This window comes from Anoplolepis gracilipes, chromosome 7, assembly GCF_047496725.1.
Source record: "Anoplolepis gracilipes chromosome 7, ASM4749672v1, whole genome shotgun sequence".
Taxonomy (NCBI): Eukaryota; Metazoa; Arthropoda; class Insecta; order Hymenoptera; family Formicidae; genus Anoplolepis; species Anoplolepis gracilipes.
The window spans coordinates 12,612,011-12,628,805 of record NC_132976.1 but is presented as its reverse complement, the minus strand read 5'-3'; the positions used below and the strand labels follow the sequence as shown (position 1 = coordinate 12,628,805).

At 27.4% G+C, this 16,795-nt stretch overlaps 1 protein-coding gene across 11 annotated transcripts in view; it reads right to left on the bottom strand.

Annotated features, from left to right (window-relative positions):
• LOC140668164 (uncharacterized) overlaps positions 1–16,795 on the bottom strand; it is a 73,292-nt gene that overhangs the window by 38,762 nt on the left and 17,735 nt on the right. For 4 of the 11 annotated variants that reach the window (XM_072896879.1, XM_072896877.1, XM_072896878.1 and 1 more), the window contains exons 2-4: positions 15,075–15,437; positions 8,839–8,941; positions 5,330–5,389 (exon numbers count right to left, since the gene is read on the bottom strand). In XM_072896879.1, the coding sequence (XP_072752980.1) occupies positions 5,330–5,389; positions 8,839–8,941; positions 15,075–15,131 (220 nt within the window). In that variant the 5' untranslated portion in view covers positions 15,132–15,437. The remainder of the gene's footprint in view (positions 1–5,329; positions 5,390–8,838; positions 8,942–15,074; positions 15,438–16,795) is intronic. The other 7 variants (XM_072896873.1, XM_072896884.1, XM_072896883.1 and 4 more) reach the window with 5 other exon arrangements.

Genomic DNA, 16,795 nt, shown 5'->3' with positions numbered 1-16,795 from the left:
AATATAATAAATATAGAAAAAATGTTATTGGCCAGTTTAACCGAAGTGATCATAGTCGACTTGTGTTATACAAAGCACCCATTGTGTGTGAAAATCAAGTGTACTATGTTTTATTTCCACCAACCACGACATGATTTTGTGTCATAGAAACGATTTTCTATACATTTAGTTGTACTATTTTTACGGTCCGATAGCAACGAGATACATGTACATACGGGATCGATGTAATACACGTCATGTCGGGTATTAAGTAACTTTTTAGTGCCATTGTGTTCACTTTACATGATGTTTCATCTGCTGATAAAAATTCAAATTAATTGTTAATTATAATTTAAATTAAATCTTGTTAAATTCTGCAGATTGAAGGTTGTTTAAACTAAATCGATGTAAGATATAGAAACAACTATCACTGCCATAATACTAAAACAATTATTTGGTATCCTCGCACTTTTATTATTACAAACAAAATAAGTTCAGCCAATTAATTTTAAAATATTTTTCTTCAAAACTTAGTTGTAGCTAATAAATCGACCAAACAAATATTTTATATTGATAATAACAATACTCTATATAGATCATACAATTTTTCTAACTTATCAGATAGAAATTATGCAAATCATATTTGCATCCTCGCTTATGTAAAGTGCGGAAAATTCATGCGACACATGATTGTGAAACTGATTTTTATTTATTGATATCACAGCTTATAGCGAATTCGATTATTATACTTTACTAATATTATACTCAGTTATTATATTATAATAATGCATACTAAAGACTACTGTACATGAAGTTACCTAAATAAAAAAGAATAATACCTAAACATTTTAAGTAATTAAAATTCAATCATTGATATATTACATGATGTTCAATCATTGATATATTGATAATTACATTTTTTTTCACCAAAACATACATTATTATTTCATCATTAAAGTGTTTGTACATATATTATTATATGTATATTTCATATACATATAGCAGCCTTTAATATGCACTAGTGTGATGTAGTGCAGATGACCAAATTCGCTGTCAGTTTCATTCAGGCTAATTGAAAGTATTGCAGTGCTTTTCATATAGCTACTGAGAATAAAAAGTATATTCATATATAAAATACATTTCTCCTTTTCTTTTCTTCCATCTCTTTTCCTTACTAGTATGAACTTACCTTATTTTGTATGTATAAATTGCAAAACTTTTTACGTTAGATTAGATTTTAATCGGTAATACAAACCTACTCCGGTATTTCCTTAGATTAAAAAAAAATAAATATTTAAAAGAAGAAAAATAAAATTAGAAAAGCGAGAGACTTATCTATTTATTATTAATAAGGAATTATCTACTAATAATTGTATTAAATCATTAAAGGAAAGTTTAATCGGCAAGTAATTAATAAATTGTAAGTTTTCACTTAGTTACTAAAAATTCTTACAAAATTAAAGCTTAGTATTTCTTGATCTCAAATACTTGAATTTACAAAAAAAGTTTCTAGATATCCATATTATTTAAAAAAAATTACGTGCAGAGACCAAGAAAACTTTCACAAACAAGTTAGTATTGAAAATTAACTCTTTCACTGTGTTCGTTTACAATAATACAAAAATGCTCTAATTGTGTTGATAATTATTATATCTCTAATATTTAATTGAAAAAATATAGGAATATTATATGTGTAAATATCTATATGCAATGATAATTACGTAGTTGCTAAAACTATTTGGCTGTTATTTGGGAACAAATGGATAGAATTTAAAGCTCCCAAGTAGTCGCCAAGAAAGTTTGAGTTGATGGTGGTGACAATCATAGCTGCGCCTGCGGTAGGAATAAGAACTTTGTCATTATGCTCTCTTTTTTTATCTTACATTGTCTAAATCATTCTCGCTCTTTTTGTCTCGCATTGACGTTTTGATAGCTAAATTATTCTTGCGTGCCATTTTTAAATAAAAAGGTATTTCAATGAAACAGCACTATAGATCGCTTCAGTACATTTGTAAAATACTCCAAAAACTAAGCTTAGCAGGAATACACCTATTCTATATGGAAGGAACATTTTCCACTTCTTAGACTGCTGTCAAACCGCTTTTTTACCATGTAAGTAGACTTATTTTAGCACTTATTTTACGGCTATTTATTAACTATCAAAGGAAAAGCTTAGTTTTCGGACAATTTTACAAATGTGCTAAAGCGATCTGCAGTATTGTTTCATCGAAATATCTTTTTATTTAAAAATGGTATGCAAGATTTCTCGGAGTATTTATTTCTTATGACGTCACAATTCCAATATGGTCGCGGTGACTACTCGGGAGCCTTAAAAAATTGAACTATTTTGAGTATAAGAAACCTGATTTTGGAATCTCATTTTGATTAGCATACAGTATACAATATATAAGTTAAAATACTTTTAAAGAACCCAATACAATCTTCAGGATCATCTTGAATATATTCAGGACATTGTAGGACATTTGTAAGACGTTTCAACATTATAAATATTTCAGCAAACACAAAGTAATAGTAATTGTTAATTATAATTTTCTACTCACAATATAATTATTATGTAAGGCATATTATATTGTAGTTACATTGTTGAATAGGAAATTATAACTAACAGTTATATTACTATTACTATATAGGATATATTATAACAGAATATCCCCTTTGTTTAAAATAGGGATGTCCATGTGCTTTATGAGAACAGTTTGCACAAAATGAACGTTTCGCGTTGTTAAAGTAAATTTTCACATTAATACATTTATATTTTTTCTTTAGTAATCAGTCTTAGTTAATTGAGCGAACAAATGTGAATAATTAATAAGTAATAAACATAAATGAAGCTCAAAGGTTTGTAACAAAGTTAAGTATATAGCGCAAGTACAAGCCAAAAACTACTCTAAATTATATTTGTTATTTCAAATTAAACACATTAATAAATGCAAATAAATCTCATTAATTTATGACTTTACATGATCTTGGGTGACTTTTAATTAGTTTATGAATTAAATATGCTTAAGAGGATTCTGTCTGAAGTCTGTATTATCGATCAAAATCTAACGTAACAATATATTTGCTTAATATAAAAGTTTTGCTGTTTATACATAAAATAAGATAGGTTCATACTAGGAATTGTATGAAGGAATATGTTAACTTTTAATAATGAGCTTAGAAGTCTAGTAAAAACTATTTCAGAAAATGTGCACCAAAATAGAAAATGTGCTGCAAACTTTTATATTAAGCAAAAATATTTTGTTGCGTTAGGATTTTGATCGCAGACGACTTTTCCGCTTAATGAATATAATTCGAAAATCAATTCTGTTAAAAGTTGGAAACAAATTTAGATTTGAAAATTATTTGGTTGCGCTTATTTATCGTATCACATTTACTGTAAAAAGAAAATATCACATTTTTACTTTAATGTAAATGTATGAAATGTATTTTACATATCTCTATTTATACACATGCTCCACATTTTTTGTATCACAAAATTACAAAGTCTTTCATATCAAAATAAAATGATAAAGTCTTTTCTTATAAAATAGTACAAAAATAAAAACAAATACACGTGTATATGTGTGTTATAAATTTTACTTGAAATGTCTTTTTGATTTTTCGATCTATTTTTTCTTAAATATTTAATATTTTCATAAAATATTTTTTACTCGATTTAATATAAGAAAGTACTATATATATATATATATATATATATGTATATGTATATATCGTAAACTATTTAATTTTTGGCCATCATACTCTTTTAATTACTCTGACTAAGAAGTCTTGGTTTTTCTTGTATATTAACAAACTTAAGGCCAATGTATTAATATCTCTAACATTATTCTCCCTCAAAACCAAACAACATTTATCTAAAACGTTTTATAATACGTACTTTCAAATATGATAGCTTGTACATACGTCTGCCTAGCTGGCCCCCCTCCTCACATTATGCAAGTGCAATAAAAAAATAATATAATAATGCGCTAATTATGCGCTCACCAAATCCACAAAGAAAAAATTTTGCGCTCTTATAGTTTAACAAAATAAAAAAATTATTTTGTGAGGGGGGTGAGTGGACAGTCAGTGAGCTTCCCATTCATTAATAATAAATAATTCCGAAAAACAAATACGCAGGATTTATGCGCTAATTATACGTTATTATATCGAGATGATTTTGATTTTTGCGCCGCAACCCTTAAGACATTTCCCTCTTGAAGCAAAGGGTGAGATTCTCATATAACACGTTAAAAATTAAAAAACTGGGCAAATTAACTATACACGATAACTCTTCGATTTATGCGCTATTATATCGAGGTAATTTTGATTTTTGCGCAGCAACCCTTAAGACACTTTCCTCTTGATATATATATATACATATATATATATATATATATATCAAGATTACAACAATCATTGTCATATAATTACGCATAATTCAAAGATTTATCGTGTATAACTAATTTGTTAATTTTTTCAATTTTTAACGTGTTATATGAGAATCTCGCCCTTTGCTTTAAAAGGGAAATGTCTTAAGGGTTGCGGCATAAAAATCAAAATCACCTCGATATAATAGCGCATAATTAGCACATAAATCCTGCGTATTTGTTTTTCGGAATTATTTATTATTAATGAGTGGGGAGGACTCACTGACTGTCCACTCAGCCCCCCCCCTCCCCACAAAATAATTTTTTTTTGTTAAACTAAAAAAGCGCAAAATTTTTTCTTTGTGGATTTGGTGAGCGCATAATTAGCGCATTATTATATAATTTTTTTATTGTATTTGCATAATGTGGGGGCGCTAGCTAGGCAGACATATAGCTTGTAACACTTTAAATGCCTTACCCTATGTGTATATATACAGAATAAATTGAAAAATCCAATTAGATCCTTAAATCTTTTAATTCCATTAAAAAAAATATATATATAGGTAATCTTAAAACTTAAGAAAAGCTTTATTTTATTTTAAAAAGTTAAGGAAATCAAAATTCATCTGTTATAAAAATATTAATAAACAGTTTCTTAATATTTCATTTTCTTTCAGAAATATGGCTTGTAATAGTTTACACGCGTGCGAGTATCATCTTATTACACAAATATATTTTATACAAAATATAAATTTCAATAAATTATAGATTTAGATTTCAAAAAAAGCATTATAGTCGCTCAGTGAAAAAATTGACATTCATTTATAAGCTTTGTTTACTAGGCAGCAAATCAATGGCAGAATATAGATAATCAAGAAGTAGGATGGAAGGAAAGAGAGCGGTTTTTTCTGAATATTAAATGAGCGAAAAAAAAAACAAAATGAAATTTGAGCGTTTGCGTAATTCCGAATCCTTACCTTCGCTGTTCTCATCCTCGGTTGACTTGGCCGATTGCAGCTTCGCGCTCGGTTGCTTCGCTGCAATCAAAATTCGCAGCTGGCACCGCATTTTTTCACTTGTTATACCCTCTCTTATTTGTCTCTTACTCTCTCTCTTTAACGTTCATTTTCTCACTTGACCGATTGACTTTCCGTCATGATCGATCGTGCAATCTTAATCTCAAAGTCATTTGTAAAATTTCCGAACTACATTCTATTTCTTATCAAATATTAAATTCTAGTATCAAATGTACCATTAATTATATAAGGAAATAAAATAACAATGAGAGAACGATGATTCATATTTTCTCATTGCTTAGCTTAATGAATAAAAAAAAGAATTAGATCACCATTTTTTTTTTAAATCTAATACTCGTACATGGTATTTTTTTTTAATCTCCAATGGTATCGTAAATATATATATCAGAATATATATATATATCTATATATATATATATATAGGATATTTTAAATGATGCAATTAAATGTATGAAATTGAATGAATTTTGGAAAAAAATGTTTCAGACAAAAGTTGTTTTATTCCTATCTTTTTCTCCCTTTGAACCGAATCATTTTTGTCTGAAATATTTTTTTCTATAATCTCTTCATTTTCATATATTTGACTGTCGCTTAAAATGAAATATCCTATGTATATGTAACATAACTGTTTTTTTTTTATTTTATTTACACGTCAAAATTAAATAGCACGATACCACTAGTGATATTACTAATGAGCTGAATATCTGTCAACTCGTGTAAAAGAAAAAAACAACAAAATGCCTGCAACTGAAGATTACGTAGATAAGAATAGTAGAGTTTGATTATCCATGATCTATATTGGGTTTATTTCATTTTTCAAGAAAATTAGTACCGTCGACGAAATGGAAAAATCAACGGCGCGGAATTTATTGCAGCCAAATTGCTTTATGTAAAACAAGGTCGCAAAAGATCGTGTAAGATGATAGATGATTAAATTCCAGCGATGACTAGCTAAGAAATCAACGATCAGCGGAAGGTCTGACATAGACATGTTGATAAATATGTATTTGCAGTTATTGGCCCTTTGTATTAATCTTTTGCGGCACAAATGTTTTTTAATATATTTTTTTATAATTAATTAAATTTATTTAAAAATTTTTTATAATTAATTTAATATATAGAGGCCAAAATTTAATATATAAGTTTTTTTAAAATCGCTTTATTTATAAAGATATTCTTCTCTGAACACAAAATTTAAAAATTTCAAATGTCAAATCTACGGTGACTAAAAACTAAAAAAATTTAAATATAACTTATAAATAGCTGAAATTTTATACATTTGAAAGCTTCTAATTTTAAATCTGTAGTCAAAATTTATTGTAAGAATTTAGAATGGTAGATGCAATAGCATAAAAAAATATCTACTACTTTTTTATATAAATAATATTTTACGCAACTGTTAGTCATATACTCCCTATTGGATCTACCATTTTAAATTTTCAAATTTTGACAATACTAATTTGAAATCAGCAGCCTCTAAAAACTCTTCAATATAAAATGTCAGCTAAATATAAGTAATTTAAAAAATTACTTATTTTGTTCACCATTAGATTTGCTATTTTAAATTTTCAAATTTTAAATATAGATTTGATATCAGTGACATTAATGTAATATAATTTCAGGATATGTTTATTTTCTTTCAACATAAATTTAAAAAATGCTAATTTTCATCGGTATTTTGTTTCTATACTATGTTTTATTTATGTATATAAATATATCTTAAAAACATAAAGGTATCAAAACAATTATGAAATGCGTTAAAAACTGCAGAATAATAGATATCCCAAATATGAGACACTATGCCGCAAAGGATTAATGAATAGTATACATATATTAATATAGATATGATATAATATTTTAAGAACAATATTATTTGCCTTATTTGCCTCTTGAATAATATTCTTCATAAATTACATTAATATACATTAATATAAATACAATAATAATAACATAAATTATGACAGAGCTGGAATTAATGTTTGATTTTCTATTTCAGATAAATTAAAGTAGAATTTTCCGATTAAATTATCTGCTTTTTGTTTAAGACAAGATAAATCTTGATTTTTATATTGATTATAATTCTTCTTGTTGCTGCGATTGAAAAAGATATTTTACTATAATTATAATTTTATATTCTTGAAATTTCTTGAGTTGTAAAATAAGTCTACGTTGAAGGAATTTGCATTCGAGTTTGCCATGGTTTTTTATCGCAGCACTTTATGTTCCAGCATTAAATATTTATCACATAATGAAATATATTTTGTATATAAATTCTTTATAATTATCTAAATAAATTTCTATATATATAAAATTAACTTATCAATTATAAAAATACCTACAATGCATTTTATCCATATTAGTTATTCTTGTTAAGATTTAAAATTATAAAATTACGCACCATTTTATACGACACTAACATAATTATTTGTATAGAACATAGACACTTGAGGCCAAGAACCGCTTTTTTGCGTTTAATTGCGATAATTTGTTTAATCAAGTAGAAATGATGAGGATCCACTAATCAAATTGGCTAACATCTTTCTTCAAAATTATGTCCGAAATAGTGCATAGTTGCCGACAACGTAAAAATGCATATCTACTTTGACTCAAGCGTTCACACAGAAACATCAGTATAGAACAGATTGAAAATTTCACAACATCGAGAGGACAGATACCTATATGATTATACATGTGTATATATATATATATATATATATATATACATATATATATATATATATATTATATATAATATATAAAACATAAGATATGTGTATCATAATAAAATCGCGAGAACATAATATATATAAGTGAACGAGATGTAATGGACAGTGAGTGCATTAACTATGATATATGAATAGTAACACGAGTAAATGAGATCACTAAACATCTTCACGAGACTAATATAAAGTAGAATAAATAAACATAGTTCAGCAAGTGGAATGTTCTCAGGAGCGTGTATTGGCATAATTATTTTTTTTCAAAATATTCATTAAAGCGCAGTATAATTAAAATAAAAAAATAAAGTATCTCTATTTCTCTCTAAAATAGAATCGCAAGAATCAAAATGTAAGATATTTGGCCCATTCACGCTCGAAAGATGCAAAGAATTTATTGAAACATTAAGCTTAAACAGTAGTAGTAAATGCTATTTGTTTCTTAATTTTAATATTTTACATAACACATTTATTCAAAAGTAAAAAATGCATGTTAAAAGTAGAAATATAACTATATTTTTTTCTTTAAACACATTTACAATAAAGTTTAAAAATTTTTTGTATATCACATAGGAAATACACATATCATAGGTAAATTTTTTATATTTTCTATTTGCAAATAATTGTTGTAAATTTTTTTCTGTTTAAGATAAATGTTCGCTAAAAGTAAATACAACGAAAAAAAATAGTCTTGCTATATTGTTTTGCTATAATTATAAATGTTATACTTACTCGACAACGGCGGTTGTGGTGCGCGTCGCACAACCGCGTGCTCCTGATGCGGTCCTGTATATTCGTGCCATGTGTACGTGCTCCTGTATTCCGAATGAAGCTGCTGTAACAGATAATTAAAATATATTGTTTGCAGATTATACTATTGCATATGACAGCGTATATTTACAAAAAAAAGTTGTAGAGATAGACATGTGATATAAAAAAATTTATATATAATTTCATGATTATATGTAATTGTAATTAAATATTTCCAAGTTATCTCATTTCATAATATCAATTTCTGTTTAAAGTATAAATACAGCTAGCACAGTGCATCTACAGAATGTTTATCAAAATGAACATATAATCATAACTATAAAAATGTAATTATACATTTCCTAAAAAATTTTCAATATAAAAATATTATTTATAAAATTTATTAATATTTATTTATTTAAATAAATTATTTATTAATATAATGTAAGACTCTTTTAGTAGTGTCGTCGTTAGATTGTACGAACCATGATCAATAATCAATAACTTCTTGTTAGAATAGCGTTTAAAATAAAACCTATTATCAAATATTTAATTGCTATTATTTCTCACTGTCGACATTTTATGTTATTCACTATTTACTATATCAATTAAAATATTATAATCTTTCGATAGATGAACGAACTAATCGAACGACTGATCAAAGGTTTGAGCTTTCCATAATCTATTTTAAAAGGCAAATCCGTGATATCTTTTGCATGGGGCGTATTTAATTTTATTCGAAAAATCGGTAAAGCAAAATAAAATGTAATTTTAACCATCAAATTATATTTCATAAGATTGGAAATATATACAAGATATATATATATTTCTAAAATTTTCTGTTTTTCCTGTTTCTTGCATTTTTTATTATGCATTGAAATGCGCTAATTTTTCCCAAATATACAATGTTATATGCAGGAATAAATCACAGCTGTTCACTAAATAAAAGGTTCCCGAGTAGTCGCCGCGAAATTCGGGAGTTGACGGTAGCGACATCCATAGTTGCGGTAGAAATAAAAACCCTGTCATTATGCTCTTTTTTTATCTCGCATTGTTTGAATCATTTTCTCTCTTTGTCTCGCATTGACGTTTGAAAGTGACGTTTTGATAGTCAAAATATTCTTGCGTGTCATTTTTAAATAAAAAGGTATTTCAATGAAACAACACTATAGATCGGCAGCATATTTGTAAAATACTCTGAAAACTAAATAAGGAATGTAACTTACAATTACTAAGGAATATACTATGTGGAAGGAACATTTTCCACTTCTTTAGACAGCTGTCAAACCGCTTTTTCCCATGTAAGTAGGCTTATTTTGATATTCATTTTACGGCTATTTATTAACTGTCAAGGGGAAAGTTTAGTTTTCGGATAATTTTACAAGTGTGCTAAAGCGATCTGTAGTCTTGTTTCATCGAAATATCTTTTTATTTAAAAATGGCATGCAAAAATGCTCAGAGTATTATTTCTCGCTTATGACGTCACGATTTCAATATGGCTGTGGTGACTACTCGGGAGCCTTAATAATATAACTTCTTACCTGTTTCTGACATTACCATGTACAAACTAAATACATTTTCAAGTAATGGTCTGAAGAATCAACTATTCAATTTCTGCATAGCAATTAACATATTAAAGCCGGAGTAACAATATTAATTTTTACTAGTTTATATTTTCTTTCTTGTTATTATTTTTATTAACTTCCATATATATATTATATTTTAATCTTTATTAATCTAATTTTTCTGTGGCATTACAATGTGGTTTTTAAATAAGCAAAGTGTATTTTTTGCGGAAGTGATAATATTAATAAAATATTATAATAATTTTATCAAGTTTTACACACGAGAAGGTTTCACGTCAATTTACACGCATCATATTTAACATTTAAATAAATTTCAATCGTTATCAATAAGTTCATTTACGTTCAGTAACACTTCCCAAGTGTACTCATAGTCTATATACACTTGTAAATTTGTCTGTAAAGTTTAATGACAAATTCCAACTTTCTATTTCGGGAATAAGTTTTCGTGCGAATATATTGATACAATTGCGCAAATAGTTTGTATTACTATAAATAATACTTTATTGTATTTTGATAATCACACGATCGCTATTGTTAACAATTTAATAGACAATATCCAATTATGTTTCCAAATATGCGACAATATTATATGATCCGCGAAATTTAAAGTTGTGTTTTCACATATAGAATTTATTTTATTAATTTAATTTGATCGTTAAATCATGCCTAGTGAAAAATAGCGTTATCAATAGATAAGTATTGTAAGGGGGTAAAAATCTGAATTGCCCAGTTAAAGAAAAGCAGGCAAGCAATTAGTCTCAGGTTCGATTCAGCGACTTCGGTATTTTTCTCACCTACGTCTCTAGAAAGATAAAGAGGACTTATTTAGAATCTCAAAGATGAGATTTTATTTAATTTATATTACTTGGTATGAGACAAAAAATGTTCATATCCTGTACACAAATAATCAGTTCCATAGAAAAAAAAACTTTATTACGACACTACCGATGCACTATTAGCCGGTTCTTAATAGCCCGCAAAATTAAAAATTGGCATATTATAAAAAATTGCATGTTAATAGAGAATAAATGATTTTGATATGAATTGCAACAAGAAAGCGCAAGAAAGCGCAAGAAATGTGATTAGTAGTGTATCGAATAATTTATAATATACGTTATAAATATTTAATATTGTTATTTTAAAATAATATTAATAATTATTATTTTAAATAAAATATACTAATAAATAAATAAGGAAAACGAAATTTAACTCGATGCCAAAAATAAAAAAATATTTTCTCAATCACGATTATTCATAACATTTTGAAAATATTAAATATTGATTAAGGGACCACCTTTGGAAGCGACGACTTTTGTGAATTTTTTTTAGATGATTACTATATTAATATGTTAAAGACCTAAATTATTACGTTGAGCCATTTTCTTTCTACATTGTCAGTAAAATCGAAAAATCACGTTTCCAGAAAAACGAGTTTAAAGTTCTCGCTGAGTTATAAATCTACATGAACTTGTATTAACCGATATCCTCAAAGGCGAAGGACTTAAAATTCTAAAATAATCTACCAATATTTTCAATCTTTATATTCCAAGTATAATCGAATATAAGTATATATTCTTACAAATTTTACCTCTGAAATATAATAGATAGCTCGTATCTCACATCACTATAATTTCGAAACTTTTCAAGACATTGCATTAAAATTTTCAGAAAATATTTTAAATAGTTATTATTTAAGAAAATATAAAAAAAGATCGATTTTTTAAATCCTTGAAAGCAAATAGTTCTTTTAAGGGGTCATGCTCAGTCAGAAAGCTGAAAAAACGTGGGAATTTTTTTTTCAAAAACTGTAAGACTTAAAAAAAAGTTTGTATATTTGAAGAGCATATGTTTTTACAAATTTCACATAATATTTTATTAAAAAATATAACAATTATTTCGGAAGTCCTTTTGAAAAACTTGTTTTATGGTGACCACTGCTGCTCGGATTTAGATCATCGAAAATAAAAAATTCGCAAAGATTTATTTACTATTAAATTATCTAGTCCTTAAACGAACAGTTTTTCGAAATATTGATTTGGGACAAAATGGCGGACATTAATTAATTAATCCGAAATATCCTTAGACACATTTTATATGTTTTTTTGAAATATATTTTGTATATTATATAAAATTGCTTTTCAAATTATATTGAAAGTTTTTTTTTGTGTTGGTTAGTTATGTAAATATGTGGCAGGAAGTAAGTAGTAAAAGTCAAAACCATAACGACTTAGCCTAACAATAAGTGTTGCGAATATCAACCAAGGTATATGCATGCATGAGTGGCGCAGTGCTGGTTCTTCTACCCATTCCACTCGGAAAAATCGATTTTTCGGGCTGCATTTTCGCCATAGCAACGGCAATTAGGGTTCTCATACAAAAAAATGCTAAATTCAAAAGTAAAACTGTTATTACCGTTTGCTTCACACGACAAAAAAAATGTACGCATGTGATCCAACATCACTCATATCGATTCCAACGATCGATATGAGTGAGCAATAGCATAATGCCGGTCTCTCTCCTACACGATGCCTTCCGTGACAACGGATTTGCACATGGAGGTCAATCCAGCTGAGTGACCGCGCAGTTTTACGCTACATTGTGTTGCATTGGAGTTACTATCAAAATTGACTATTCTTGCCTTGACTTCATTTTGTCATGTTTATTGCTGTTTTCAGAATTTATGCTACGTATGAATTGAGATAACTCGGCATAAGAAACCGTTGATAAATACTAAAGTTAACAGGTTATTTTATTTTAAAAAAAGAATTCTCAAGCTACTATCGATCGATAAACGTCTCCCCGCTAACAGCATTGATATAGCAACGTCGCAAAGTTAAATTAATCTGTTGTTTGATATTCAATTTCGTAGAAAAAAAAGAAACATTTAAGTATATTTTATATAGGTGAATATATAAAATATATAGCAAAATAAAAATGAGAAAATTTCGATATCTGAGAAATTCATAACTCTCTGCGACAAAATAGATTTAAAAAATAGGAAAAATTTCTTATTAATGTTATTCTTATGAAAAAAAGTTAAAAAGTTTATCATTATTATTAAATATATACTTATATTATTATTAAATTATCTGATACTAGACTTCATTTAATGTATTAAATTAAATATTAATGTACTTAACTATATAATATAATTAAGTATGAAATAACATTTAATTTTTTATGTGATATAAATAATTTTTAATTATTTGAAATAATTTATTTAAGCTTTTATTTAAGAGTATAATATTAGAATTCCGCTCGATAGATGTAATACTGATAACTAAAGGCCAGGACACCTGTGACGACCAATACAGGACATCTATAGAGCAATTGATCGAATCCAGGCATAGAAAACGCTTTAATAAAAAAATCATGCTTTCATTTAAAAAAATGGCAGTGACATATGACATATGACTTTGGTACCTTTATATAGAGACGAAATTTTTAAATAAAATTATGTCCTCTTAAAAATCATATGAATTATTGTGAATAATTATTGCAAAATGATAAACTTTCCTATTCGGTTTAATTAATTTCAACTTGAAAATTACACTCAACAAAATCACTTATTGAAAAAATATCATCAAAAATGAGAAAGCTCGTGACGATCTATTAAATATATAAGTATAATGTATTATATAAATTTTTTTTAATTAAACAAAATCATTAATATATCCAACATAAAAATATAATTGATACACATTTAATATTATAAAAATATTATTATGTATACACAAGAAATATGCAAAGTATTATAATATATAAATTGTCACAATTGATATAATTCTCAAACCCCTTAGCATTTTTAATTTTTCGTAATATTTTTTTCAAAATACAAAGAATATAAATTACATAATATTATAAGTTATTATAAATTATTATGAGTTATAAAAAAGTCATATAATTTTTGTCTTTCTTTTTTATTCTGTTCTATATATTCAAAATCTATCAAAATCAAAAAAAGACACTTTCAGCTAATGTATTTATTGGATTGCATGCTATATCATCTGCAAATATTCCTTCCTAAACCCTTTACAGTTTTATGAGATTAGTGAATAAATAAAATAAAATAAGATTTAAAAAATTAATCTGCTATTCCAATCTGATCATGCTGTAAGACAGTCATATTAATAATATTGATAAGACTGATTATAAGTAAATTATAAAATTAATTGCGAAGATTGATTGTAAGTAAGTTAGAAAATTTTGAACATCTTATGTAGACTGTCCCAGAACACTATCAAATATCTTTTTTATCATAGTTTCTACAGCTAATTTAAAAGAAGTTAAGAATCAATTTTTTCAAAAATATTAAAAATTCATAAACAATTAAAAGTAAAGAACTTTTAGTATACCAAGTTTAAAAAATAGATAATATTTTTTATTTAATTTCGAGTATGGTTGATAGAATTTGGATGTGAAACTTATTGTTAGTTACAAGATAATACAATATTAAAGGTTCTATTTTGTTACGAAAAAAAACCATCATTAAATTGAATCAAATGATTACTTCTGGCCCTCCCCAAAATATCTCGAAAAGTTAGACATACACATATGTATTCTAATTCAAGAGAAATGATAAGCAAAATGTTCTGTATGGATTATATTATTACAATTCTCCGGTTCTCTCACCTTATCAATCGGCATTGAAGGGCACGCACGGCAGAGGTTCCAGAATGAACCAATCATGAGGCCGCGGTGTGTGGGGCAGTGGGACAGTGACACAAAGCTGCTGCGTTAACGAGCGACGCACAAGGCCGGCTGTTTCTCGACGACGGACACGCACGCGGTCTCGTTAACAAGCCAGGATTAGGGGCGTTCTATCAAGAAGGACACAATGCGACTCTTCAGTGTCGATTATGACACAATACACTACTATATGGCTCCTCTTCTCATCCACCTCTCATCACTTCATCAGCACCACCTTCCTCTTCTCTCAGCCTTCAAGGCAGTGTTCGTAAGCGGTGCTCGGGCTCAGGCTCCGAGTTGCTCCCTCTGCATGTATAAGTACAATGTGTCAAGTGTTTATGTATATTGTATATGTGTATGAATTTGCACACGTATACAGAGTGTTCGGTAACTAACAAAACAACGCTCGTGAACAGGTAAAGTGCGGTAAACTGAACAAAAAGGTCCTCTACCATTTTGCGATTTTTGCAATAATTATTAAAATATTAATTAAAAATGCTCAGCGAGTGAGCGCGAGCTTTGCGCGGCTAGACCATGGGCTGTATGCTCTAAACGTACCAGCGGCAAATGTCACGTGGTTGCCACGGCAACGAAAAATAAGTTGCTATGGTCTGGCTGCGCAAAGAACGCGCTCATTCGCTGAGCATTTTTAATTAATATTTTAATAATTATTGCGAAAATTGCAAAATGGTACAGGACTTTTCTGTTTAGTTTACCGCGCTTTTCCTCCTCACGAGCATTGGTTCATTAGTTACCGGACACCCTGTACATGTGTGCAGGTACATACGTATATACATATATGTATCTATGTGTGTGTATGTATGTGTGCGCATCATATGTTAAAGATTAGAATCTCGTGGTCGGTTCATTATCGACATGACACTTGATAATTCTACTTGACGATATTGTTAAGATTACTTTAACATTACGACTCATCAATATTACATTGGTTGCGCAGTTTATATTTAGAGATCTGCTAACTTCGTCTAATTTTAGCTTCACCAAATATATATATATATATATATATATATATATATAAAGATATATAATAAAAATCTAAATATCTCCAGCTACATTTTGAATAATATTGATAAGATTGATGCTAACTTCTAACTTTTGATTTCTAATTTAAATTATTATAAAAAAAGCTTAATTATATTATTTTAAATGCCTTGATATAAGCCTCATATATATGTATAAGAATATGCAAATATATGAGCATCTATTTACAAAATGCAAGATTGCTTTGATGTAACTTTGAAGCAATAACTCAATATTAAATTAATAATTTTAATCTAAAACATTGAAACCATAAGAATGTTTTTAAAATATTTAGAATGTATAATTATAAAATAGGACATCCTGTATGTATCTAGAATAAATGTGATTATTATTCTATAATATTCTAAAATCTAAAATTATTCCTAACATTACAAATCAAAATACTATATAATAAAGTTAAGAAAGGCTTTATACAGAAAAAAAACATATAAATTAAAAGGCAAATAAGAGCCAAGGAAATTGTGGCGCAAATAAATTATCTAAAATTTTGTTCAAAAGAGAGAAAAATCCACTTAATTCTCAAACATTTTAGTCTGTATTTAAATTATCTCAAAATACTATAGCAAGTCCTACAGTAAAATGTGCTACACATACACACGCAT